Raw genomic sequence first — 27,688 nt, forward strand, 5'->3', positions numbered from 1 at the left:
CCGCACTGAAGGATATGTCGCTCCGTGCCGGCACCCTCCCTCATCCCCGAACATGCACAACCTGACGATCTCGTCAGGCTGGCCTGCATGTTCAGGCGATTTAAAATTGCCGACAACGACCAGCGGGAGCTCGCATCGCTGGTCGTTGCAGGCATAATTACTGCACGATTAATGAGCGATTGAGCAATAACGATGTCGTAATCGTTCAATCGATCACTTCTCTCGTGCAGTGGATACGCACCTTAAGTGCCAAGTCAGTTCTCTTGCATAGAACGTACAGTAGCCTGAATACTTTGCTAATTAACTTGAGAGTTTTCCAAAGAATTCTGTGATCCAGCCTTCATATGGTTCCGTCAAGTATTAAGAACAAAACATACAACATTACTAAGAGAAGTCTGGAGGCATTTTGCCCAAAAAAATAAAAAATAAAAATGTAAAATAACTAGAAAAAAGTTGAACTTTGTTCCAAGACCTGGATTACCACACTTATAAATAGAAAGTCCTGAGTTATATGTGGAAATATTTTTTTCACAACTGCGTACGGCCTGCTCTGTGAGTCCCTGTCAGAAAGAGGACACACTGAAGCACGTTTAGAGGTACACAGAGCAGTAAACACTGTGAGCTGAATGCCTGCAAACAGATTGCTCTCACCTGCTTGTCAATTATACCTCAGCTGGCTCTAGATGACAAACACATATCTCAGGGTCATTAACCCAGCCGAGATATCGCTATATTGCTTGTCACAATATTGTATGTTGCTGAGAAACTGTGCTGAGAAAATTACCCCTAGCTTAAAAATAGGCCGCGTTTAGCTGCTTATCGGCATAATTTTAAATAATAATAAAAAATTATATTTATATATTTAGTAAAATGTCCATTGACTAGAAGATAGGTCTACCCAAAAATCTCCATCATTATTTTAAAACTGACGTTCATTTAGGATTACCAGTCTTACTCCTTTACGTTATGTCGCCCGCTAATCAACTTGTTGCTGCTACACAGTGATTCCCAACCTTGGGGGTCTATTTACTAAGCAGTGTTAGGAGACAGAGTGAAAAGTGATAAGGTGCCAGCCAATCAGCTCCTAACTGCCATCTCACAGGCTGTGTTTGAAAAATGACAGTTGGGAGCTGATTGGCTTTCACCTTAATCACTCTGTCTCCTAATACTGCTTAGTAAATAGACCCCTCGGTCTTCAAGGCACACTAACAGTCCTGGTTTTAGTGGTATCCATGCTTAAGCACAGACGGTTAAATCAAAATAACTGAGGTACTAATTAAGTCACATGTGCTCAAGTATGGCTATCCTTAAACCCTGGACTGTTAGTGTGTCTTGAGGACCGTGGTTGGGAATCCCTGTGCTACAGTATAAGGCCTTCGATTCAACAGAAATTGTAATAAGTTGTCCAAAATGCTGGATAAATACCTCTTATTGGTGCCTAATTTAAATAAATCTACATTTACTGTATACTGTTCTCAAGCTCCCTGGGCTTAGACTAAAATATTTATAAATGATGTATGATAGCAGAGAGAAACAGTCTTTAAGGCTGAGATTAAATATTATTCCAGAAAGGAATTGGGCTCTATGTACAGTAAAGCAGCACTATCATAAGTAAGTGTGCAATAGTACATCAAAGCCTCTTTGTATGTGCCCCAGAGTGGCACTAGATACACCAATGGGAGGAGCGAGCTATGCCCCTTGGGTGGAGGCTTATTCTCAGTAAATCGTTAGGCAAAGATAGCAATGTCTGTGTCAAAAGCAGATGTAAAGACATTGTGGCAATAATAAAATAAAATTAAAAAAGTTTGGTTGAACATAAAAGGTGGTTAGTTAGGGTACTGAGTAAAGGGACAGGGCCCGTTACATCGCAAACCCAGGAAAGTGTAAGTAAAGTTATTTGCATAACATGTTTGCCCATGAGCATTTTTTTTATTTTCTTTGTTTTTTAATTAACTTTATTAAACTCCACCTGATGCTTTCTCCTTTTTTTCAGTTTTGGGTAAAATATGACTTTCAATTATTTCTGGAGGCATTCATTCAAAATTTTTATTACTTTTATGTTTTTTTACTTGGTGCCACCCTTGTCTTTGTGATCGGGAATCGTTTTCCATTTCCCCAAAGACAGATATGTGCCATGGGAGGAATAACCGCCTGGTTTGTGCCCATGAGAACTGAGCTCCATAGCTCTGCATGATGTATTGCAGTAGTTCTCAAACTCGGTCCTCAGGACGCCACACAGGTCACGTTTTCCAGATCACCCAGCAGGTGCACAGGTGCAGTCATTACTCACTGACACATTTTAAAAGAGCAACAGGTGGAGCTAATTATTTCACCTGTGACTCTGTGAGGAAACCTGGAAAATATGCACTGTTTGGGGTCCTGAGGACTGACTTTGAGAACCTGTGATGTATTGTGATAATGGTTTAGTATTATTTAGCCTGATAGTTGAGTAGGTTCCAATACCCTTTAGTCTGTGTGTAAGGTGGCTACACTGACCAGAACAAAATCATGGTCAAGAAACTAAGGTCGTTATAGTTGTAAGGGGCTTGCAGCATGTGTTGGATGTTCGATAACGATCATCCAACACATGCAGGACGATCAGATAACGATGAGAGACGTTCTATACCAGTTTCTTTTTGGATACTGTTACTGGTAACAGCCACATTGTGGTTTTCTTGTGTTTGATTTTTATATACTGTTTTATTGTGAGTCTGATCAACTCCCTTCAATACAGCCATTTGTGGTATATATTAATTTATTTTTGTGTATGCTGCTATATCTGCTGCAGTTTTTTGATAATATACTGCTGCATGGTATATATTTATTATCATTCATTTTTTTCATTTCAATATTGTCTATGTATGTGTATATGGTTTGTCCTTGATTAAAATTTTATTGTATTTCTTGCCACACCGATGTCCCTATCTGAATATTAGAGAGCAGTTATTTTCTTGTGAAAATACATTTATTATATTTGCATGCAGGATAAATACTGGACAGCTTTATTGTTTACATTTGATTTCGTACATTGCCCCTCTCATCTCTAAGGGGTCTATTTATCAAGTAGTGAAAAGCGTGGAGAATTGGACCAGTGGAGAAGTTGCCCATATCAACCAATCAGCTCCTACCTATTATTTTATAAACTGTACTTGATAATTGCTACTTGAAAGCTGATTGGGTTGCTATGGGCAACTTCTCCACTGGTTCACTTCTCCACACTTTTCACTGCTGGTTAAATAGATCCCTAAATCTCTCTGCACATGTCATATATCCTCCACCTGCAGTGCAACATGGTTTTGCCAAGTTTTAAAAATACACCATTTTTTTCTTTTTACTTTGCTCCCAAATCAGATTCAGCCCCATAATGTACAAAATATTTCTCATGCAATCACAATTTTTTTTTTTTATGTATTTGCCGGCAATACATGGCAATGTGGGTCGCGCAATATAGAACCATTCCATGGACCCTTAACTAAATTCATCAGAAACAAGCAACGGAAGGATGTATATCTGAACTAAATTTGTTTTGGAAAAAGTCAATATTCTTTGTGCCCCACGCATTCTAATTTTCCATCATCCACCTGTTATGTACAGTATGTAGAAAAACACTTCCAATCTAGAGCTTTAAATTGTTATCCCTAGATAAGTGAGATGGAAGCTTTCTTAAAAGAGAGGAAATTGAGGATAAATAAAAACCGCTCTTAGAATACCTCCGTCAGCACGAGTCATCAAGCAAATGAGCGGAAATCTGCAGACGCATTAGGAAGGCGACGAATCACACCAGTCCTCAGCTCTCCTTGAGCCATTTCTTTCCAGCTTGCCATAAAAAACAAGAATCAAATTCTAGCTCAAATACTTTATTGAATAAGGTGCTTAAAATGGGCTCGAAAAGTGAAATCCAGGTGTGTGTCTGCCCAAAGTCTGAACATAAAACATCATCCGGCTTTTGGTTATAAAGCCTGTTTGGCTTTCAAAAATTCTAATTTTTGTTAAGCTTTTTTATTTGTATTGAACACACAAGTCTACATCAGCCTGTCCTGTAGTTGCCAATTCCAATTTCAAGCTCTGGGGGTTTATACAAAAGGGAAAAAAAAGAAATAATTGTGCGTTGGCCATTTAACTGCCACTCGCATGGAGTTAAGCTGCGGTCTGCGGTGCTTTTTGTGGGTAGTAATCATGGGCTCAGTGTTTTGCAAGCCAGAAAACCACAGAGGGGCAGAAAAACAAGACCTTGGCACTGGCAGATCTCCTCTGGGCACAGGTGAAGCTCGCTTGGTACTGCTAATGTCAGCTTTGGAGGGTGAGGGCAAGCCCCTGTCCTCTTTGTTTCGCTGCTGTCTGAAAGCCAATCATGGTAATTATTTCTGTCGGTGGTGGCAGTTGAGACAAAGAACTTTGAAGTTAACCCTTTCCGCGAAGACAGCCTGACGCGAATCCTGAAAGGTTTCGTTCTTGACAAGCCCTGATTGAAGTGGTGTAAATAATAATGCTGGGCTTTTGTTCTTATCTGCAGCTGGAATGCTTTATCGTTTGCCGTATATTATGGGTTTGCCTGTCAACTTTGCCTTTTTTTTAATTTGTTATTAAGGAAACGTGCTGTTGGAGGTGCGTGAGGATCGGATTTGAGAAGCACTGTGTTATATAAGCTAACAGCTTTTATTGCTGACTTTCTATATCCAGGTACTTTTATTTCATTCTATTGATTGAACTTATTTTATTGCAGGTGTAGAGGGCCCCGTATCAAGGACTGCATTGGAATCCTAGACAGGTAATGACCTTGATTAACTAACTAACTTTTAAGTTCCTGACTCATTGGCGCCATTCGTGAGCGTGCCCATGTTAATGTGTGTCACTGACCTACCTGTTGTGTTCCATGAGAAGCACCCTCCACCCTTATATCTGGCTGAAGGCGGTGGCACCATCTTTCCAGGGATGTCTTCAGAGAAAGGGCAGGAGATCGCAATGCCTTTAGGGGTCTAGTTACTAAGCAGTGTTAGGAGACAGAGTGAAAAGTGATAAGAAAGTGAGAAGTTGCCAGCCAATCAGCTCCTAATTGCCATCTCACAGGCTGTGTTTGAAAAATGACAGCTGGGAGCTGATTGGCTGGCACCTTATCACTTTCTTATCAGTTTTCACTCTGTCTCCTAACACTGCTTAGTAAATAGACCCCTGAGTCTTTGTCTCCATCATCTTTCTAAGGACATTGCTGGAAATTTGCCGCTGTCGTTACCCGGTAACAGGGTCAGTGGGTGGCGCTCCCACCGTTAAGTTCTACATTTTATAATTGCGGTTAAAAAATGATAGAACCGGCCCTGTTTTCATGTTTAGCACACATGACCAGTCAGTATTGCATCGTCAGTGCAACACAGGAAACCGCATTAAAAAACATTGCTTAGCCACGTCTAAAGTGCATTTTCGTTTTTGGTGTTTTTCCCCCTTTTTTAACCATGTGGTCTGGATTCCGAGAACAAAAATCTATGGGAAGGGCATTAACGTTTCATACTGCTATGCACAGTATCACTCTGGTGTTAGGGTTTGTATTGGGACTGCTATACATAGAGTAACATTTGATTTGTGAGAGCAAAAGGGCAGCCACTTTAGTCCCCTGGTACGTTTATAATGGCCTCATACCTAGGTGTCACTGAATTTTGTAATGTATTATAGAATATTAATCTATTGACAGTGATCTAGGACTTTCACTGTAGAGCAGGTGTTCCCAAACTCACGGCCTGGTTCAGCTTAGGGGCTGTGTACATTAGAAGCGATAAGTCCGTTGCCGAACTTTTCGCCGTCATCAGGAATTTTGCCGGAAAAAACTTATCTTGTGCATCCCCGTATTCAATTGCAAATGTGCGAAAATGGGACCGGGCGAAACCTAAAGTGGGTACCTCCGAATAGCCCTGCTAAAGGTATTTTGGTTTTTTAAAAGGTCTCAATAGGCGCTATTTAGCGTCTTTGAGCAAGTGGTGAAGAATAGCATTTTGCAACTTTTTTTTAATAAAATAAGTAGTCCCATCAAATTTGGGGTACATGAAAATGGCTGCAAGCATATTTAAATATGGCTAGAGTCAAGCATTAAAAAGCGCCAAAAACGCACCTTCGGCAAGCACCTGCGATCAAAAATACACCTCCCCCATACTTGCAGACCCCTCCAAAGGCTATTTAGCTAGTTTTTGTTTTGTACCCCCACTTTGATTGTTTTCGCCCACTTTTTCATAGTGCTTTTTTGGGGTGTCCTTTGTGGTGTTATTTTTAGCACTTTTTGACGCAGTTAGCGTCAAGGGGGGTGTACAAAGGGTGCAGAGTGGTTTCCGCACCTTTGGACCCCAAAACCCCAATTCTGCACTTTTTTCCGGCGGGTATTCATAGGCAAAACTTTTCCGCTGGTTACAAGGCGCAAACTTTTTGCACCCGCGAAAAGTCCGACAAATTGAATAAGGGGAAAAGTGGAACCCGCGAAAATGACGTCATCTTTGAAAAAGAATCGGCGAAACTGGCTCTTCGCTTCTAATTGAATACGGCCCTAGGACGGAATTGCAAAGCTGCACGCAAGCAGCTATGCAATTCTCTCTTTGCAATTATGGTAATAGAGCAGGAGACATCATGCCTCCTGCATGTATTACTTCTATAATAATCCGGCTAAGTGACCCATGGGGTCACACAAGATGGCCGCTGAAGATGAGAGAGGCTAGGAAATGGCCTCTTCCCTCTCCCCCAACGGTGGCAACACATCACCATTTCGGGAAACAGAAGCCGTCGCCGCCCCCTCCTCAAAAAAACTGTAGCAGACTGTCAATCACTGCCAGTCTGCGTGCGATCACGCAGGACACGTACACTGCTGAATAAGGGCCTCAGTCATCAAGGCACACTAAAACTGGATATACAGTTTTAACGTAACTGGATATACAGTTGAAACGTAACAAAAGCTTCGAAGGATGTTCCTGTTTCACTAATCCCAGAACACACAATATCGAGCGTACACGCTACGCAACCTTCCGAATGAAGGCACGATATATTGTGTCGAGGGATTGTATCAAATTCATTGCTTCTCCTGCACACACTATGCAAGCATCATGTAGATCAATGGAAAACAGAGAAAATATTGTACCAATATATTGTGTGGTCGTGCATACACACTACACAGTGTGCAACACATTGTTCACTGCGTTGCCCATCTAACGTTCAGCCCATCAGGTGGGTCAGTGCAATGAGCGACGCGTGTAAACGATGGATTGGGTGTGCACACTCTACGATGGCCATGCAGATTGGTCAAAAGTACCAAGTTTACACGCTATATATATCATCTGAAGTGTATACAGCTTAACAGTCCAGGCTTTAAGGATATCCATGCTTGTGCACAGATGGTTAAATCAAATTGACTGTGGTGCTAAGGGCCTGATTCAGAGTTGGAAATAGAGTGAGATATCTCTTTCAACTGTGAACCTGAACAAACCATATTGCAATGCAAGGGGTGTAAATACATACATTTTTTTTTTGCATGTGGGGTAAATACTGGCTGCTTTTGCATGTAGCCCACAAATACTGCACAGCTTTATTATTTCTCTATAATTTAGATGTCAGTTTGGACACCTCCCTTCCCAAATCTAAATCTCTCTGCACATTTTTAATCTGCCCCACCTGCAGTGCAGCATGGTTTCACCTAGATGATCAGTTGAGAGAGATATCTCTCTCTGGGCCTGATTCAGACCCACTCGCGAGCGCAGGACGCTCGCAAGCGGGTCGATGGTGCCCTACTGCACATGCGCACGATGGAGGGAGCTCCGTCATGCGCATGCGCGAGACCCGGCTAGCGACGGGGTAGCCGTCGCTCTGGGTCTCGCACCAAAGTGGGTGTGCTGTCGATGTTGATTGACAGCACGCCCCCTTTGGAGGGCGTGCCGGGGGCGTTGCTGCCAGACGGAGGTGTTCTCATGGGAACGCCTACCGTCTGAAGCCGGCCCCACTGACATCAGTAGTGATGTCAGTGGGAGTGATTTTGGCTCTGATAGAGCCAAAATCACTCCAGGGCTTGCGGCAGCGAGACCCTACCGCAGTCTGAATCAGGCCCTAAGTACAGTAATCCACCTGTGCTCAAGCATGGATAGTCTGAAAACCTGGACTGATTAGGTGCCTTGAGGACTGAGGACCTGATTCAGCAAGGAACGCAGTTGCTTATATGTACGCAATCGGCCGATTGTTGCACTCTGCGTAAGCATCCCAGTGCACGTGCGCAAACTAACCACTGCGAATCCTCTGCAATTGCAGAGGATATGCAGACCCATGGCAGAGTGATTGACAGGAAGTGCCGTTTGTGGGTGGTGATGGGGGGTGGTCGGCTGAACGCAGGCGTGCCAGTGCGTTTCAACTGCGTTGAAGGGTCGTGCATATAATAGCCACTGCGATACCATACTTAGCCTGAGGTCTCATAGCGTGTGCTGAAGTAAGCAATTCCGTGCGTGAGGCTTCCATGGTACTCGACTGTACCGATGTTTTCGCAGTCTTGCTAACCATTGTGGGTGTGCATGTAGGTGAAGTGGGCGTCCTTATGTAGCGGTGCGACGGCATTGTGATCGCTATGGATTAGCATACTATCGCAGTTGAACTGCATGCGTACGCTGTATTGCGATATATAGTGAATCAGGCCTTGAGTCTGGGAACCACTGCTACTGGAAATCCTGATGAAACTTTTTATTTTCATGGTCGTGTCTGATTAGGAAAGAGAGAGAGAGGGAGAAGGCAGATGAAAAAGTAGAGAAAAAAACTTCTAAAGCAAATGGCCATCATGTCATGTAATACACCATGGGGAGGACTGATGTTCTATTCTCATATTCAGGAGATCTATGCACATATACTGTAGCTATTTTACTAGTACATCGCCCTCCCTGCGAGTGTTTATAATGGGGCTTTGCGGCTAGTCATGTGCGGAGAGCAGTGACCAAGGCAGAGCCACAGGAGAATGCGTAAATCAGCAGCCGAAAGGAGGGTGATTATCTCTAAAATGGCAGCGATCTTGGTCACCAGTCCGCTGCCGTTCTGATTCATAAGGATTTACTAGTGACATACTGTATCTCTATGGGAGGACATTAATAAGAAGATATTTATTTGTGTTGGGATGTAGTTTCTTCGCCGTTGGAAGGGATGTTGGGCGTCGAAATCCCGACCCGGGACTAAACATAGGCGTAGAAATCCTGACGCCAGTTTAGACACCGCCGCCGGAATCCTGACAGCCGCCATCCCGATCAAAAGTATACCTAGGCACCTTAACTGTTAGCCGCGGGGAGGGGGGTGGGGTAGGTTTAGGCACCATGGTGGGGTTAGGGTTAGGCTTTGGGGGGGCGGATGTTAGGGTTAGGCACCACTGGATGGTTAGGGTTAGGCACTAAGGGGGGCGGTTAGGTTTAGGAACAAGGGGGGAGGGTTAGGTTTAGCCACTAACGGGGAGAGTTAGGTTAGGATGCAACAAGGGAGGATTAGGGTTAGAGGCCGAACAGAGGACGGTTAGGATACTTATGTACCCCCTGTCGGGATACTGAGCATCGGGATGCCGATGTCGCCATTTTGACAGCTGGCATCCCAGCTGCTGGTATTTCAGTGCTCTCTGTCTTTTGCGTCCAGTCACTTACATGTATGGAAAAGACCGCTCAGAGTCGCAGGCTATGCCAATAGCCACTGCAAATAGAAAGTATGGTGGTCGCTCACATCAGCTTAATGATACTGCTCAGGTGCTTGTAAAGGGCGGGGTTTACACTGAACCACAGAAAAAAAAGAGATTCCCTCCAGCACACTGCAGCAATATTAGCAAAAATACTTGAATCCTACATGATAATAGCAATTCAGAGGTATTGGTTGCATACATTTGCAAATATATGATTAAGCGCCGGGCCAGCGTCAAGGCTCTTCTATACTGGCATCCCTAACATTAAGGGGTTCACGTCCGAGGCGCAGGGCAGCCCAAAAGAATCCAGCCAAGGACCACTCCCAGGGCATCACACGAAAAATAGTGAAGTGTAAAGTATAGCTGTGTCAAGATAATCAATAAGTGTTAATAAAAGAATTAAAATTACATAAATAATAAACAAACAAATAGAAAGGTGATGAACAAATATCTATGTGAATTAAGTGGTGATGCCCTGAAAAAGGCCCAGCCAGAGCAACTTCGGGGGCCCCACGCCTACCATACTTTCTATTTGCAGTTCTGAGAGGCATGAAGGGAGCCAGCATTGGGAGGATGTGCTGGTCCGTATAGTGCCATTTGGAGGTTTTTGGGGTACCTCTTAGGTGAGTCAGCTCTCAGCTTATATGTGTCTTGTTATTATGCAGCACATTAATTGTAATTATATGACCCAGAATGGGTGCTACTATTTTGTAGCAATAATTATTTTGGGGTGAGCGTTTGGGCGTGGGGCCCCCGGAGTTGCTCTGGCTGGGCCTTTTTCAGGGCATCACCACTTAATTCACATAGATATTTTTTCATCATCTTTCTATTTGTTTGTTTATTATTTATGTAATTTTAATTCTTTTATTAACACTTATTGATTATCTTGACACATGTATACTTTACACTTCACTATCACCTTTCTTCAATGTTTCGTGTGATGCCCTGGGAGTGGTCCTTGGCTGGATTCTTTTGGGCTGCCCTGTGCCTCGGACATGAACCCCTTAATGTTAGGGATGCCAGTATAGAGGAGCATTGACGCTGGCCCGGCGCTTAATCATATATTTGCAAATGTATGCAACCAATACCTCTGAATTGCTATTATCATGTAGGATTCAAGTATTTTTGCTAATATTGCTGCAATGTGCTGGATGGAATCTCTTTTTTTCTATGCCAATAGTCACGCAAGCGGACAATTATTTTTCTTAATGCATATGAGTCACATCGTGCTTGCGTCCCGACTTTGTAGAGAGTCACTATAACTATTTGGACACACTGTATCAGGAATGTAAGGGGTGTTAATGGACAATGACTGGAAGGTAACGGGGGGAAAAAGACACACACAGATGGTCTGTCTTATGGGACTGGCGCAGGCATTCTATGGGCGTAATGCTAAAAGCGGCTGAGTAGATAGACGCTGAACTGCTCACATTGGAGGCCAAAATCAGACGGAAAAACTGCAGCTTCCATAGGGCTGGTGCAAGTTATGATGGCACAACCAATGGTAACGTCTAAAGACGCGCCAGGCGGTATTACCGTATCTACGGACGCCAACAATGGGCGTCTCAGTCCTAGCACAATAGGACGCACCAATGTACACCAGGGATGGGCGTGGCAGCATAAAGACGCAGCTATGACTGCATGTGACTCAGGCCCAATTATTGGCTAATGTAGGGGTAATAGGTTACCATAGATCCATATTAAGGCCTGCTGGCATTTCCTCCTCCTAGAGATAACCAATATGCAGACCCTGAAGTCAAGTGCAGCGTTTTTGTTGGACAGAAGCCATTAACATGAGGCATTAGGATAGTGCATTACATTTCCAATTTACCTTTAACTATTTTAAGTACAATTGTAAATCAATATTCTCCAATATTGTAAAGTGATTCCAAATGAGTGCTGTGGCCTGTAGCTTGCATGCGTTTACCTCAGTGGTATGGAGGTCTGGTCAAATCGATTTAGCCAGACAAATGGGCCAAGAATATAAACCGCTGACTATCACGATGACACCTGGGAGTTTTAGTGGATAATAATATTCCCAATAGCCAGAGACATTGAAGAAACCGCACTTCGGACGTTTCTATACATAACCCATAATTGTACTGATAGTGCTAGATGCTCTGTAATATAAGCGCTGAATATTTAACTTCATTTTAAAATGTATTTCACCTCAGTGGTGCTTATTATTATTATCCTTTATTTATATGGTGCCACAAGGGTTCCACAGCGCCTTACAAAGTACATAAACAGTTGAACAGAACAAGAAAACAGTGACTTACAGTACAAGACATTGCAGGGCAAGTACATGGTATATAAACATTGGAGTATAGAGTACATAATAATATAAGTAACGGAAGGAAAAACACATGAGGGAAGAGGGCCCTGCTCGTGAGAGCTTACATTCAAAAGAGGAGGGGCAGACAGACAGGGGTGACACAGATGGGGTAGACAATGAGCGTGGGACAAAGGGTTAGGATGACAGATGGGTGGATTCCTGCCACATCTCTGAACAGGCAAAGTTGACGATATCGTCCAGATTGGCCTGCCTGTACAGATGATCATAGATATCGTTATCGTTCATGCAGGAATGCGCATCGTTTTTCGTTCACTGCATAAAAATGAACGATGTATTGTTGAACGATATCGGTATCGTTCATAGATATCGTACGGTGTGTACGCACCTTACGTTTCTCTTCTGGGTCTGATATATGTGGAAAAAGTCGCTGACTCAGATTCCCAGTCATGTCCATATCTGCATCTTTGTCGGAGTCGTGTCTGTGACGGGATGTGCAGGCTCGGATTAGTTCGGATTTTCCCGCCAAATTCAGAATTTTCCCGCCAAAAATCGGCTCTCAGAAAGAGGCAAAACATCATCTTTCATGGACAAACATCATCATTCCTGGACAAAAGTCCATGAAAGATGATGTTTGTCCATGAAAGATGACGTTTTGGCTCTTTCTGAGACCTCATTTTTGGCGGGAAAAATCTGAACTTGGCGGGAAAATCCGAACTAATCTGAGGATGCACATCCCTTTATGCTAATGCTGCAACAAAGCCCTTCCCTGGTGTACAGCCGTACGTCCAACCATGCAAGGACTGGGGCGCCCACTGTCGGCGTCCGCACCATCTGAGCTTGCACCAGTCCTATGGAAGATTATCCGTCAGAATATGGGGTTCTATGTGAACGATTTTGCGTCTTTACACACAACCACTATTAGTGGCACGCCCTCAACACTCCCATAAGTTGGATCTCCGTGTGTCTGTTTAGCCCCCCGCTACCCCCCCCCAGTCATGGCCCAGGAACACCCCATACATTTCTGCTACCGTGCATCTAACTTTGTACTGCGACTCTGTATGCACAAAATCGGGAAGAATGCGCGGTGCAACTCCGACGCATGAGAAGATGAAAAACATCGCTCCACTGTCTCAGTCATCACCGCTGCATCCAACTCAGAATCAAGCCCACACTATCTATATGCCTCCTATATGCAATATAATTGTGTTCAGTCTATGCACTATTGTCTGCAGCTCTGAATAGTACATTGTGCCTTACATAAATTATTGTTATGGTTTTGCTATATGACTGAGAACACAACCAATGGTAGCGATCGTCTATTTGAAAACAGTTGTTTTTACAGTGTATCCCATCGGAAATGACAGCTGCCAACATTCCAAATCGTAACACCCAAATCCTATCTTTATCCATCCAGACCACTAAGTCACAAAGCATGAATGGCCACCTCTTTCCAGAGCTACCCTACATAAATAAGCACTATAAGTGGGCAGGGTCATAACTAGGTGTGTGCGAGTGGTGCCACAGCACAGAGCGAAGGGTCCTGTCGGGGGCACAGATGCCACCCCACAGCTCCTGCATTTGGCTAGCAGGGTGTATGGAATGGCACCCTGCAACCAGAATCACTGCTGCAGTCCTGTCCCTTGGGTGCTTCAGATATGCAGACTGCAGTGTATACAGCTCCCCCGGAGCATCCCGAGGGTGCTCCAGGCAGTGCTGTCCTTACCGTCGCTAGCGGTCCCGTCCCTTCCCATGGCGGCATGCACTTAAGGAGGCGTTGTCGGCATGGGCCGCTAGTCAGCCCTTTACGGCACTGCTTGTTGGTATGGAAGTTGCCCTCTCCACCAACATGTTGTTCACAGCAGTTGACCGACAGACTGATGACACTTTGACTCCCGCTATTCTGTTCACTCATTCCAGAGAACGGCTTTGTGCAAATACAAGGCATGACCTAAAACCTGTTATTGTAAATACAGAAAATATAGCTTTTTGGAGGGAAATTTTTTTTTGTCACAGGTAGAATACCTAATAAAAAAAAAAAAAAATATATATATATATATAATAATACTGGTGTGTGCACTGCTCATACAGTTTTCATACCTTTTTACAGCACTAATGTACCATTTTTTACTTTTTATGTTATAACGCATTAAGTATTTATCTGGTTTCATTTCTGTATTGGTGGTACTTTTCCACCTGACCCCCAAAAACCTGCCAGTTCCTTATACAAAGAGATGTACAAACCTTGTGCTAATCAGGATATTCATTCGCACTGAACTGGGTCAGGAAAACGTAGCTGCACATTTGTTCCAGGCTATAATTAGTCTTCTAAGCAAATTGGTGCGCAAACAATGAATTAGGCTCCTCATTACACAGACCTCATTTAACTCGTGAAGCTTTAATTAACTGAGAGTCTTCCTCATCCCCCACTGTGGGCCGTATACTTTCATTGCCACGTAAACATCAACTGGATTAATGGATCCCTTAGAAGACATTCCGGCTAAATGCGCGAAATTCCTTCATCGCGTATTTATTGGACCCCAAAGACAGAACACATTAGTGCAATAGAGTCTGCTCAATATCCTCTGTGACTCCACGTTGGGATCGCTTATTTGTCCCCAGTGCAAGAAACAGGTTATGAGTATAGAAATACATGTGCCCACCCTTCCATTCTCTGGGGGAGATGTATCAAACCTTAAAAAGAAGGCATAACAAAGATGGAACAGCACCTGAGCGGCCAAAGGCTTATTCAATCAGTTTTTCACTAAGGCCCTGATTCAGACCCACTCGCGAGCGGCTGTCCGCTCGCAAGTGGGTCGATGGTCTGCATTGCGCATGCGCATGATGGAGGGAGCTCCGTCATGCGCGAGACGCGACGAGCGAAGGACTTTCCTTCGCTCGTAGTGTCTGATCAAAGGGGGCGTGCTGTCGATGTTGATTGACAGCACACCCCCTTTGGTGGGCGTGCCGGGGGTGTGCCTGCCAGACGGAGGCGTTCCCAGGGGAACGCCTACCGTCTGAAGCCGGCCCCACTCTGATAGAGCCAAAATCACTCCTGGCCTTGCGGTTGAGAAACTCAACCGCAGGCTTCTGCTCGCAGTGGTGATGGTTGCGATGGTCAAGACCATCGCGACCATCATCCTGCACGCTCGTATATGCTGTGGGTGGTGACCCACAGCTATACGAGCGTCCAGGAGGACGCTCCATATTTATGGAGGTGGGCCCTGATTCAGAGCGAGCGCTCTGGTCAGAGCGTCTGGCTCTGAATCAGGGCCTAAGACGGATAAAATGCATGCAGAGATTTCATAAAAAAATCAATAACATGAAATATAAAATCATTACAGTAAGTCATTCATAAGCGACACATATAGGGCCTTGTGTATGAAATATGGAGCTGATTCAGACCCGCTCGCTAGGAAGCGAATGCTCGTAGCTGACCGGTAGTTGCAATCTGCGCATGCGTATGAATCGAAATGCGCGTGCGCAAACCACTGCGAAAGATCAGAATGCTTTTCTCATTGCGCATACACAGCCCAGCAGAGTGATTGACAGGAGAGGCCGTTTGTGGGTGGTGACGGGCTGGCCACTAGAAAACGGGGGAGTGGAGGTGCGAACGCAGGCGTGCCTGAGTGTTGCAACGCCGTTTCAGAGGCATGGATAATTACCAGGCAGCATCATGGTACACGTCACGTGGTGGGATTTCATACTGAAGTGATCGCAGTGCTTTTGGCAGGGTATAGTTAACCTCAAGCGCTGCGATCGCATCCGATGGAACGCTATGTACCAATGTTTTCATGCACTTCCAGGAGATGACGTGCGCAGGTGGGCGTCTTATGAATGGCTGGTGGGCGTCTGCATACACTAAGTGATCTCAAGCCAAGACATAGTGGGCGTGCTAATGCCTTGCTGTGCGATCGCCTGCCATGCTGGGCGTGCGCTGGATTTGCATATGCTGGCTGCGAGTGAACGCATCTAGCGAGCGTGTCTGAATGAGCTCCTAAGTTCCTTGTTCTCCAAATGTCTTGCTATTATGGCAAATGTGAGCATCATATATAAATGTTTAGCCCTTGGAATAGATAATTGTCAGCCTTTAGGGTAATGGGCTCCGGTTAGCGAGGAAATCCAACGCACGACAGATGTTTCCCCTTTAGGCACGGTAGGTCTGCTGGAAATTCCAAACTTCTAAGTAAATCCAGTTGTAGTTGTGATGGAGGTCGTTAGAATAGAGTCACGGCTGACGGGGTCGGTCGGCTGACGCGTTTCGCTGCTTTAGCTTCAGCTTTTTCAGAGAGGACAAGTGGATGTGTTGCTATGGGTAACACCTCCACTTGTTCTCTTTAGAAGGTTTGATAAATCTATAAGGGCCCTATTTATCACAATACGCATCTCAGATTCCGATGTAATAAATTTGCCAAGATTCGCAATGCGATGTTTGAATGCATTGCAAGGATGTATCAAATATCGCACGCAGGAACAGAGCTTGCTAGAAAACTCTATGCCTGTGACTGCTCTCCACATGCTTCTCATGGTATTATAGCCTGAGAGTGTGACTGCGCGATTGCACTGCCAGCCAAAAGCGACAGTCCGTTTTCACATTATTTTAGTAAAAAGATGATTGATAAATAGGGCCATAATTACTGTATGTTAACTGAACTAGTAACTCCACGATCAGTTGTGGTTGAGCTGCCCACTTCCCATTACATACAATCACAAGTCAGCGAAAACATCGGTGACATCGCGTAACATCGGACCCATACGCACAGTTGTGGTTGACATGACCCTGACTCACAAACTGCAAAACTTCCTGTCCCCATCTAGACCTTTGGCTGTGTATGCTGTCGCAGGGGCTTAATTATGCACGCCCTTGTAACGGCGTTCAAACGCACAGGCGCGCCTGCGTTCCTCTCCACTCCCAAATGGCACTTCCTGTCAATCATTTCTCGATGGCTCTGCGTATCCGCTGCGATCACTTTCGCCATCACAGCGGCCGGTACACGCGGTGCATACGCATGCACAGAACGCGAACTACGACCGGGTGCGTGCGTCCGCAGACTTGCGATCCAAACTGAATCAGGTTCTAAAGGCTAGCAAGACCTGGCTGAAGGGATGGCATTGCTCTGATATATACAGGGCAGAATGTAGTGCTGTGTTGCCATGGAACATATATATTTTCCTTCACATTTTTGGTCCTGTGTGATAATGCTGAAACGCTTTCAAACTAGCTATGAGAATGTCTCTAAATAGAAGGCTCTTACTGATTATTCATAGTGGGCACTTAGACTTCTTCTAAACCACTTTACTCTAACCCTGAAAACATTTGTAGAAACATATTATTGGTTAATTAATTCCATAGATATTCCAAGATTTTAGGAATTTTTTTTTTTTTATAATTATTTTTATTGAAGCACAAGCATCACAGTCCCAACATCACAATTAGTAAAGACATCACACAAATCATATTGAAATAAGTACAAAGGTCAAAATTAAACATTCATATCAGAAACAGCACACAATATAAAGCATAATGTAATGCTAAGCTTATGCAATAAGAGACATTGCATTTGGCATATAATGGACCACGATAAAGTTGTAACAATATGCCAAGCATGCCATTTAATGTGCAATGTGATGCTAAGCTTCCTCCACTAACATTTCTAAGTTTTCCCAACCCCAAAAAAAAACAGGGTGAGCCACGGCTTTTGCCGCAGACTGCTCCCGAAGAAAAAAAAAATGATACAAGTCACTATATTGTATACTAATAAGTGTAATAATCGATCTCAACGCAGAGATAATGGTCTCAGAGACCAAAACCAGGAGGTTGTAAAAGTGTACAAGACAAAGAATGGGGATGGGCGAGAAAACTGATAAATCCTTCTTTTAATTATCAGCAAACCCACTGAAATAATCTAACATAACAGATGACATTGGAGCCCATGAACAATTGGAACAGCATTTATGGTGCATAAAAATGAAGATACGGAAGTGTCAGTTAGCTATTACAAATTAGAGACTATTAAGCATTTAGGACCTCATTCATAGGCGGTTGCTCGGGAGCGATAGGTCGCACCCAAAGTGATCGAGAATATGCAAAACGAGCGCTCAGTCGCAACGCACATCGTAAGCGCGGAAACACCCACAACAATGAAAGCACACCTCCTATCTCTACGGCCTAATTCAGAGTCGGTCGCAGTCGGCAACCTACGTCAGCACGATTAACACCTGTTACATTGTTAATTGCCTACAGACATCGGTTGAGGCAGAAACCATCACCAGCACTCGCAATGCTTAGGGTAGACCCTGGGCTACCCTTAGCTGTGCGAGCAGTAGCGTCGTTATTGCAACGAGATGACGTGTGTGATGACTCGCTCAGTAATATATGCACGCCCTTTTTTAAGGTCAACCACACCCCCGTTCACAAGCACCCGTGTAACCACCCACAAACGGCACGACCTCGTAGTAACTAGCGAGCAAGAGGATTGCAGTCGGAAAGACAGGCTTGCGCACGCGCACTGCCATGTAGATGCATGCGCAGTTGAGAACAACATCGCTCGCTACGACAAATCGCTCCGTGCGATCGCCTCTGAATTAGGTCCTTAATCCTCTACACGGACTATAATAATAAGCAGATTATTGGGGGAGAGGGGCAACCTAACTAGATGAGTGCACAGAGATAAAGTATATAGGGTAATAAAACCATAGAAGGGTGGATTTTAGGACATATTGTATTTTCAGGATGGACACAGATTGCACTATGCTTCACAGAACCCCCTTCATCAGAATCCTCAGTGACTCTTTGGGCCTGATTCAGATCCGGTCGCTATGAGCGTACGCTCGCATGATGCGTATGCAAATTTGTCAAAGTGACGCCACGGTAAGCGAACGCTCGCCAAGGCATAAGCACGCTCACCGTGTCTTAGCGAGCGGCCACTTTGTGTATGCGTACGCCCAATCGCACAGGCAGAGCCGCCCACCAGCAACACGTCATCTCCAGGAAGTGTATTAAAACATCGGTACATCGAGCACCATCAGATGTGAACGCAGTGCTTGAGGTAGCTTTACCCTACCGCAAGCATTGCGAGCAAATCAGTGTAAAAAAAAGGCAAGTGACGTGTACTATGACGCTGCCTGTTAATTATGCACGCCTCTAAAACGGCATTGAAACAATCAGGCACGCCTGCGTTCACAAATCCAACCCCCTGTTTTTACTGGACTACCCCTGTCACCACCCACAAAACGGCCTCTCCTGTCACTCACTCTGCTGGGCTGGCTGTGCTGGGCGAGCGAGCGGTCAATTAACTCACTGTGTAGTTCGCGCATGCGCACTGCGATGCATGCGCAGATTAGCAAGCATCGGCAATAGCGAGCGCATTCCAGATACCGTCCGGATCTGAATCAGGCCTTCTGTGTGCATGGCTGGTCTGTGGATTTTCTGTAGCAGCAGGGCGCAGTTTTTATGGTGTACATAATACATATACACATTTTATATTAGGAATGCTTACCAAAATGCGTTGTGCTGTTACATCCCCTTATGCAATGGGGCTGGCACTCCCGGGTTACCTACAAAGTTGCCCAGTCTCCCGGGAGGCTGGATGATGCGTTTCATATTAAATTTCGTCATCCTAGCCCCACTCATGCAGTAAAATACCACATATTGCGCTTTAGAACAGCATTGGGTGGGGCTATGATGATGTGTAACCCGGCCCACCACTGTAAAATGCCCTATATAGTAGATTGCGTCCAGGGGCGTCTTAACAGAGGAGGGGGCCCGTGTGCACTCCCTGTGCGGGGCCCCCTCCTCTCTCCGCTGTGGCCGGCAGCCGACTGATGCGGCTGGCCAGCCACCGGAGCGTTAGAACACCAGAAAAAATGTCCGCGGGACCACGGACAGGTAAGTTTAAAATAATATGGGTGCAGGGTGTGCGGTGCGGGGCTCCCGGGGGCCCGTGTGCCCCGCACACACTGCACTCATTATAGATACGCCACTGGTTGCGCCCTCTGGGACTGTTCCTGAAGGGGCTTATATAAGGCCGTCAGGCCAGATTAACAATGGGGCGGATGGAGCTGCAGCTCCAGGCCTCCACGTAAAAATAGGCCCATGATCATGACAGAATGATTACAAGCTGCCTAACTGGCCAAACAATTCAAGTATTTAAATAGTTTCTCTAGTTTCCTGAAAATATTATGCTTTTTTTTCTATTTCTATGTAGTTAGGGAGACAGTGTGATAATGTAGGGACACACCAAGGTGGCTCAGACCAGACCCACACAGCCCCGATCACAGCTCTTCCTCTTCTCGGTATAGGCCCTTGAACATGTGGGCCTTAATCCGGCCCTGGTCAAGTATACCATTAGGTAATTACAGTAAAGGTATACCATTAGGTAATTACGGTAAAGGTATACCATTAGGTAATTACGGTAAAGGTATACCATTAGGTAATTACGGTAAAGGTATACCATTAGGTAATTACGGTAAAGGTATACCATTAGGTAATTACAGTAAAGGTATACCATTAGGTAATTACAGTAAAGGTATATTTACAAGTAGTATGCTCACTAGAGATACAACATAATATTGAGTTTGAGAGTTTAATGCATCCCAAAATATGCCTCTTACTAGGCCTGTCACATGAAGTACTGGAGAACTGGCAAAATAAATGACTACTGCAACTTGCTCCATTCCCCTCAATCTAAATAACGCAGCAAGACTGATCTCTCTCTCGCTGCACCACATCTGTTGCATTACTTTGTAAATCCCTACACTGGCTTCCAGTGTCATTCCCTCACCTACAAAGCAGGGGTATGGCCAAAACTTTGAGGGCCCTGTAGTAACATTTTCAAGCGGCCCCCACTTCAGTGCTTCAAAAGAGATCCCTCTCTCCACATTTGTTGTTAATTTTATGCCCCGTAGTAGTGCCCTAGTTAATTTTATGAACCATAGTACTGCTTTAGTTCATTTTATGCCCCATAGTAGTGTTCTATTTAATTTTATGTGCCATAGTAGTGCTTTAGGTTATTTTATGCCCCATAGTAGTGCCCTAGTTCATATTATGCCCCATAGTAGTGTTCTATTTCATTTTATGCGCCGTAGTAGTGCCCTAGTTAATTTTATGCCCCATTTCATTTTATGTGCCGTAGTAGTGCCTTAGTTCATTTTATGCCCATAGTAGTGTTCTATTTCATTTTATGTGCCGTAGTAGTGCCTTAGTTAATTTTATGCCCATAGTAATGTTCTATTTCATTTTATGTGCCGTAGTAGTGCCCTAGTTAATTTTATGCCCCATTTCATTTTATGTGCCGTAGTAGTGCCTTAGTTCATTTTATGCCCATAGTAGTGTTCTATTTCATTTTATGTGCCGTAGTAGTGCCTTAGTTAATTTTTTGCCCATAGTAATGTTCTATTTCATTTTATGTGCCGTAGTAGTGCCCTAGTTAATTTTATGCCCCATTTCATTTTATGTGCCGTAGTAGTGCCTTTGTTCATTTTATGCCCATAGTAGTGTTCTATTTCATTTTATGTGCCGTAGTAGTGCCTTAGTTAATTTTATGCCCATAGTAATGTTCTATTTCATTTTATGTGCCGTAGTAGTGCCCTAGTTAATTTTATTCCCCATTTAATTTTATGTGCCGTAGTAGTGCCTTAGTTCATTTTATGCCCATAGTAGTGTTCTATTTCATTTTATGTGTCGTAGTAGTGCCTTAGTTCATTTTATGCCCATAGTAGTGCCCTAGTTTATTGTATGTGCCATAGTAGTGCCATATAATAGTTAATTGTATGCCCCATAGTAGTGCCCTAGTTTATTTTATGTGCCATAGTAGTGCCATATAGTAGTTAATTGTATGCCCCATAGTAGTGTCCTAGTTAATTTTATATTTTATGTGCCATAATAGTGCCCTGGTTCATTTTATGCCCCATATTAGTGCCCTAGTTCATTTTATGTGCCATAGTAGTGCCCAAGTTCACATTACATCCAAAGTGCCCCCAATTCATATTATGCTACATTGTATTGCTACCATTTCACAATATGCCACATCGTAGTGCTGCCAGTATGCATTATGCCAGACACTGTGCGCCCAGTTGACATTATGCCACACAGTGTTCTCAGTACATATTATGGCACATTGAAGCGTCCCCAGTTCATATTATGCCACAAAGTAATGCCTCCAGTTTATATTATGCCACATTGCTCCCTATGGGACCTGTTTACTAAGCCTTGGATGGAGATAAAGTGGGCAGAGATAAAGTACCAGCCAACCAGCTCCTAACTGTCATGTCACAGGCTGTGTTTGTAAAATGTCAGTTAGGAGCTGGTTGGTTGGTACTTTATCTTAGGAAATAGACCCCAAAGTCCCCAGCTCAGCTTACAAATGCTGTAATGAAGGAGAAGCCTATTGTCTGACAGTGTCGAGCTCGCTGAGCATGAGAGATGGATCATATCAGTATGAAGCTTTACTGAGAGGGAGAGTTAGAGACCGTCACCTGTGTGAGCGCTGACGAGTTTCCCTTTTCTAGCCAGGAAACAGGCCAATCGCTTAGTGGGCAATTCCAGGAACTGGGTAGACAACTATATGACCTGGGTGCGGGGTCCCCTAAGCCTCTGAGCCCCACAGCAATGGCACCCCCTGCACCCATTATAGCTACGCCCATGCTACAAAGCCCACAACAATGATGCCCAGGATGTGCCAGAGTTGGATTTTATTGGTGGAGAAAAGGCCTCAGGCTATAGGGGACTATTTACTAAGCAGTGTTAGGAGACAGAGTGAAAAGTCATAAGGTGCCAGCCAATCAGCTCCTAACTGTCATTTTTCAAACACAGCCTGTGAGATGACAGTTGGGTGCTGATTGGCTGGCACCTTATCACTGACTTATCACTTTTCACTCTGTCTCCTAACACTGCTTAGTAAATAGACCCCATAATGTTGTTTGTTTTGTTTTGCTATATACTATATGATTTGATGTTACAGCGATGAAGATACACAAACAGGATGTAAGTTGTAGGATTGTCCTGTTCATTCTGTTTCCCTTATCACATTGATAAACTCCTGCTTGCCGCTTATGATGGTCCTATGTTCCATACATAAAACGCAGATAGACCCGCAGATCTACAGATAATCATAAATGACATGAATTACATCCCTTAGAGCTCCAGCAAGTAAAAGGTTAATACCTGCTAATTTGTGACTCATTTCTGCACACATTTGCCACCTGTTGTAGGGCGGTAAATGTATTTTGTGCCTTTTCAACAAATTGTTGTACTCAATTTGCGCTCTGGCAATTATCAGAAATTACTGCATTAAGAGGAATGGTGACAGCGGCTGCCGCTTCCAGGCTCAGCCAATCACCTGACTAAATGGCTTCCCTTTCATGAGATCGTTGCTAAGATGCAAAACGTTATCCAGATTGGTGTGGCTTCATGTATAACATGCCTGTGCGTTTCTGCTTATGAACTGTTCTCCCTGGCACTACAGTACAAGATCGCCCAGAGGGGTCTGTTCCCTGAGTTCAGCCCATTGAGGTCCTATTCACTAGAGTGGAACCGCAGGAATCCGAGCTTACCCGTACCGCGGCTCGGGTGTTCCCGCCAGACTCAAATCCCCAGCCGAGGCCGAAGGTCAGCTTCCTAGAGTCTGATTCACGCGGGGCTTGGACTCTATATTAAGGCCCCCATACATCAGAGATGGATTGTAGCAATCGTGCAATTTGCAATCGATTGTGTATAAAAATCTGCAATGTATGGGCTTCACAGATCGCAGATTGTAACCAAAAAGTGATTGGAATTGTTTAATCAGATTGTCCAACATGTTGGATTTCACAGATGGATTGGGGCTGTAGATGGCTAGTGTATGGACATGATCAGCAGATTTGCAGACCGTTTCTAGTAAAATAATGGGCCTTTCAAGATTGCCAGATCTGTGTTTGCTGCAATCGATCTACAAATCACTGAAATAGATCTGTAGTGTATGGGCGCAGATTGCTCGATTGGGAAATCCTAAGATCGGGCAATAAATCTTCAAATTGTTCAATTGTGGTTTTCAGATTGCTGATGTATGGGGGCCTTAAGGCGCCGCAACCACGGCTAGGCGCCTTTTCACTGCACGCTGCTGTATGCTGCGTGTACTCTGCTGTGTTCGGGGCTGTGTTAACCTTCAGACGGCCTGTGTATAGGAGGCATGCTACTGTTTGCTGCGCTGACTCTGCATATAACATTTAACAACTGTGCTGCTGTGTCCAGAGTCTTAACAAGGGGCTGTGCTGTAGCCAGTGTGTGTAGGGGCAAGCTGCTGTATGCTGTGCTGACTCTGCTATATATTCTTATATTTAATAGATTTAACAACTGTGCTGTATCCAGAGTCTCACAAGGGGCGATGCTGTAGCCAGTGTGTATAGAGGCAGGCTGCTGTATGCTGTGCTGACTCTGCTATATATTATTAATATAATAACTGTGCTGTGTCCAGAGTACCTGACTGTGTATACAAGCACTGTGAGTCCTTGGGCCTTAGCCCACTGCGTGTTCATAGCACACAAGTACTGTGACAAGTTAACGCAAGAAAAGTAAAAAAAAAAAGTTTTAAAAAGTAAAAAAAAAACAAAACATGTTTTGTGCTGTACCCCACTATGTACTGTATACAAGTACTGTGACTCTGCTGGCCGTACCACACTGTGGGCCCCATTTACAAACGATAAATAACCCCTTTAGCGCTCGCTAAAGGGATTATGCCAGGTTTCTGTATTTAGTAAACAGCGGTAATCTTAGATTACAGCTGTTTGTACAGCATCGCTCTCGCCATCTTTTAGATGGCGAGAGCGATGCAGGCCCCACTGCCGGGAATGGAGAACTGGCGGTGCCTTTCCGGATACAGCGACGAATTCCAGGCACTGCCAAGTCTCCCTGTCATGCACATGCGCAGATGCACCGTCGCGCATGCGCATAACACTTGGAGGCCCGTCGCTGGCAGCGTTAGGCTGCCAGCAGCCCAGCGGAGGACCTTGCTGAGGACTTCGACTTCGGGGGGACCTCGCCGGAGGGGTAAGTAATGCTAAATAAAAGTGGAATTTTCATTTGTATCACATTGATACTAAATGAAAATTCCCGCTGGTATTTTGTTTCGTTTGTAAATGGGGCCCTGTGTATTCAAGCACTGTGACTCCTTGGGCCGTAGCCCACTGTGTATACAAGTACTGTAACTCTGTTGGCTGTACCCCACTGTGTAAACAAGTACCGCGACCCTGCTGGCCGTACCCCACTGTGTATACAATCACTGTGACTCCTTGGGCCGTAGCCCACTGTGTATACAAGTACTGTGACCCTGCTGGCCGTACCCCACTGTGTATACAAGTACTGTGACTCCTTGGGCCGTAGCCCACTGTGTATACAACTACTGTGACTCCTTGGGCCATAGCCCACTGTGTATACAAGTACTGTGACCCGGCTGGCTGTACCCCACTGTGTATACAAGTACTGTGACTCCCTGGGCCATAGCCCACTGTGTATACAAGTACTGTGACTCCCTGGGCCGTAGCCCACTGTGTAAACAAGTACTGCGACCCTGCTGGCTGTACCCCACTGTGTATACAAGCACTGTGACTCCCTGGGCCGTAGCTCACTGTGTATACAAGTACTGTGACTCCCTGTGCCGTAGCCCACAGTGTAAACAAGTACCGCGACCCTGCTGGCCGTACCCCACTGTGTATACAAGCACTGTGACTCCTTGGGCCGTAGCCCACTGTGTATACAAGTACTGTGACTCTGTTGCCTGTACCACACTGGGTGGGTTGGTGGGAGAGCCCAAGGACAATTCCATCCACTGCTGTGTAACAATGTGCCTGATTCAGACCCGCTCGCTAGGCTGCGTTTGCACGCAGCCAGCCGATTTTTGTAAACTGCGTATGCATCCCAGTGCGCATGCGCGAACCAGACAGAGCGACCAGGAAACGTTCGCTCGCTGTGCATAGACAGCCCAGCTGATTGAGTGTCAGGAGAAGCCGTTGGGGCTGGCCGCTAGAAACGGGCGAGTGGAGGTGCGAACACAGGCGTGCCTAAGCGTCTTAACGCCGTTCAAGAGGCGTGCAATAATTATGACGCAGAGTCATTGTACACGTCACTTGGTTGTATTTCACACTGAAGCACTCGCAGTGCTTGCGGCAGGGTATGTTCAACCACAAGTGCTGCGATCGCATCCGATGGTACTCGATGTTACCGATGGTTGCATACACTTCCAGGAGATGACGTGCATTAGTGGGCGTCTTAAGACAGGCTGGTGGGCATCTGCATACACAGAGCGATCGCACGCTAAGACATAGTGGGCATGCTAATGCCTTGCCATGCGATCGCTTGCCTTTGCCAGATTTGCATATGCTGGGTGTGTGTGAACGCATCTAGCGAGCGGATCTGAATCGAGCCCAATGTTTCATAGATGTGCTTTAAACTGCAGTGTCTGTGCCGCTGCTCTGTCGCTTAGTAACCAGCCAGCTCACTGCAGCCTTTGGCCAATAATGGTGAAAACAATATTGTGAGCTGTGAGTTGGTCTAAATTGACTGTAAATGACTGGAAATTAATGTTATTGAGGTTAGTATGGTGTGTGACGTCTACAGAATAGTCAGGATGTGTGATTGTATCAGGAATGGAGACCCCCAATTCAGAATATGTTCATCCCTCATATGCCACACAGTGCAGTATGTGCTTCTTACTGATTTATCTGTGAAACAAGATAAAAACAAGTTATGAGAACTGTAAATGAAACTGACATAAATTTGTGACTTGCTACAGAAATATTGATGTATTTTATTATTTCTTTTTGCCTCTATCGATTGCTGGGAGCCCATCCAGCAGCGTGTCTAAAATCGGTGCACAGTGTGCGCACGACAGACTCGCCACTGGGCCCATGTGGAAGCCTAGCCGCCTCCATATACTTGCTGCCAACAGCGCCATCTTTTTGACATTGTCTTCGGAAAGATGGCGCTTGGAGAGACAATAAACCCTGGAGCTGTCCCAGAGTCTTATTTATTTTCTATGTATACGCCATCTTTCCAAAGACATCAATAGAAAGATGGCAGGGTTTGACAGGCACGGGGTTACGCACCACACATGGGCACCCCAATCTCCTAAACCACCTCTGAGCCCATTTCTAATAGCAGTAGCTTTTAATGCTATAGGGGCAGATTTAGATGGTATCCTAACTGTTGACAAATACGAATCGCAAAAAAAACCAAAAAACTTTTACCATCCACTCTGCTTATAGGACCTAGCCTGTGCGATTAGGTTCCATTCAAGATATTATAAAATTATTTTTTTGTTTTATAATTAATTGTTGTAAAGTGTTAAGCTGCAAGCAGGGAGCCCTTAGCATCTTATTGGTCCTCCTGCTCACACCCATCATAACGGTTATGTTAGAATGGTGAACGATAAAAGGTGCGTAATATCATTATCGTTCAGTCGTCCACTTAATCGTCCATTTTTAACACAAAAACGATGAACGATGACAACGGCGTGCGTTCCCGCGGGTCGTTCGTCATTATCGTTCATCGGGTTAACATGCAGGCCAACCTGACAATGTCGTCAGGTTGCTGCATGTTATGGAATGGGGGAGAGAGCCCGGCGCTGAACGATATCGTTAATGTTATCGTTCAGCGGGTGTGCTCAATGTCATGAACGACATTGAGCACAGCCTGCCGGTGACACACTAGACGATATCGCTCAGGGAGCATATCGTCTAGTGTGTACGCTCCTTTTCTTTCCGGTCCC

General features: G+C 44.9%; 1 protein-coding gene across 3 annotated transcripts in view; it reads left to right on the forward strand.

The window, feature by feature from the left end:
• ERBB4 (erb-b2 receptor tyrosine kinase 4) overlaps positions 1-27,688 on the forward strand; it is a 1,059,049-nt gene that overhangs the window by 844,322 nt on the left and 187,039 nt on the right. For all 3 annotated transcript variants that reach the window (XM_088474081.1, XM_088474078.1, XM_088474079.1), the window contains one exon: positions 4,724-4,768. In XM_088474081.1, coding sequence (XP_088330207.1) covers positions 4,724-4,768 — 45 coding nt within the window. The remainder of the gene's footprint in view (positions 1-4,723; positions 4,769-27,688) is intronic.

This window comes from Taudactylus pleione, unplaced genomic scaffold (assembly GCF_031769625.1).
Source record: "Taudactylus pleione unplaced genomic scaffold, aTauple2 ptg000147l, whole genome shotgun sequence".
NCBI lineage: Eukaryota > Metazoa > Chordata > Amphibia > Anura > Myobatrachidae > Taudactylus > Taudactylus pleione.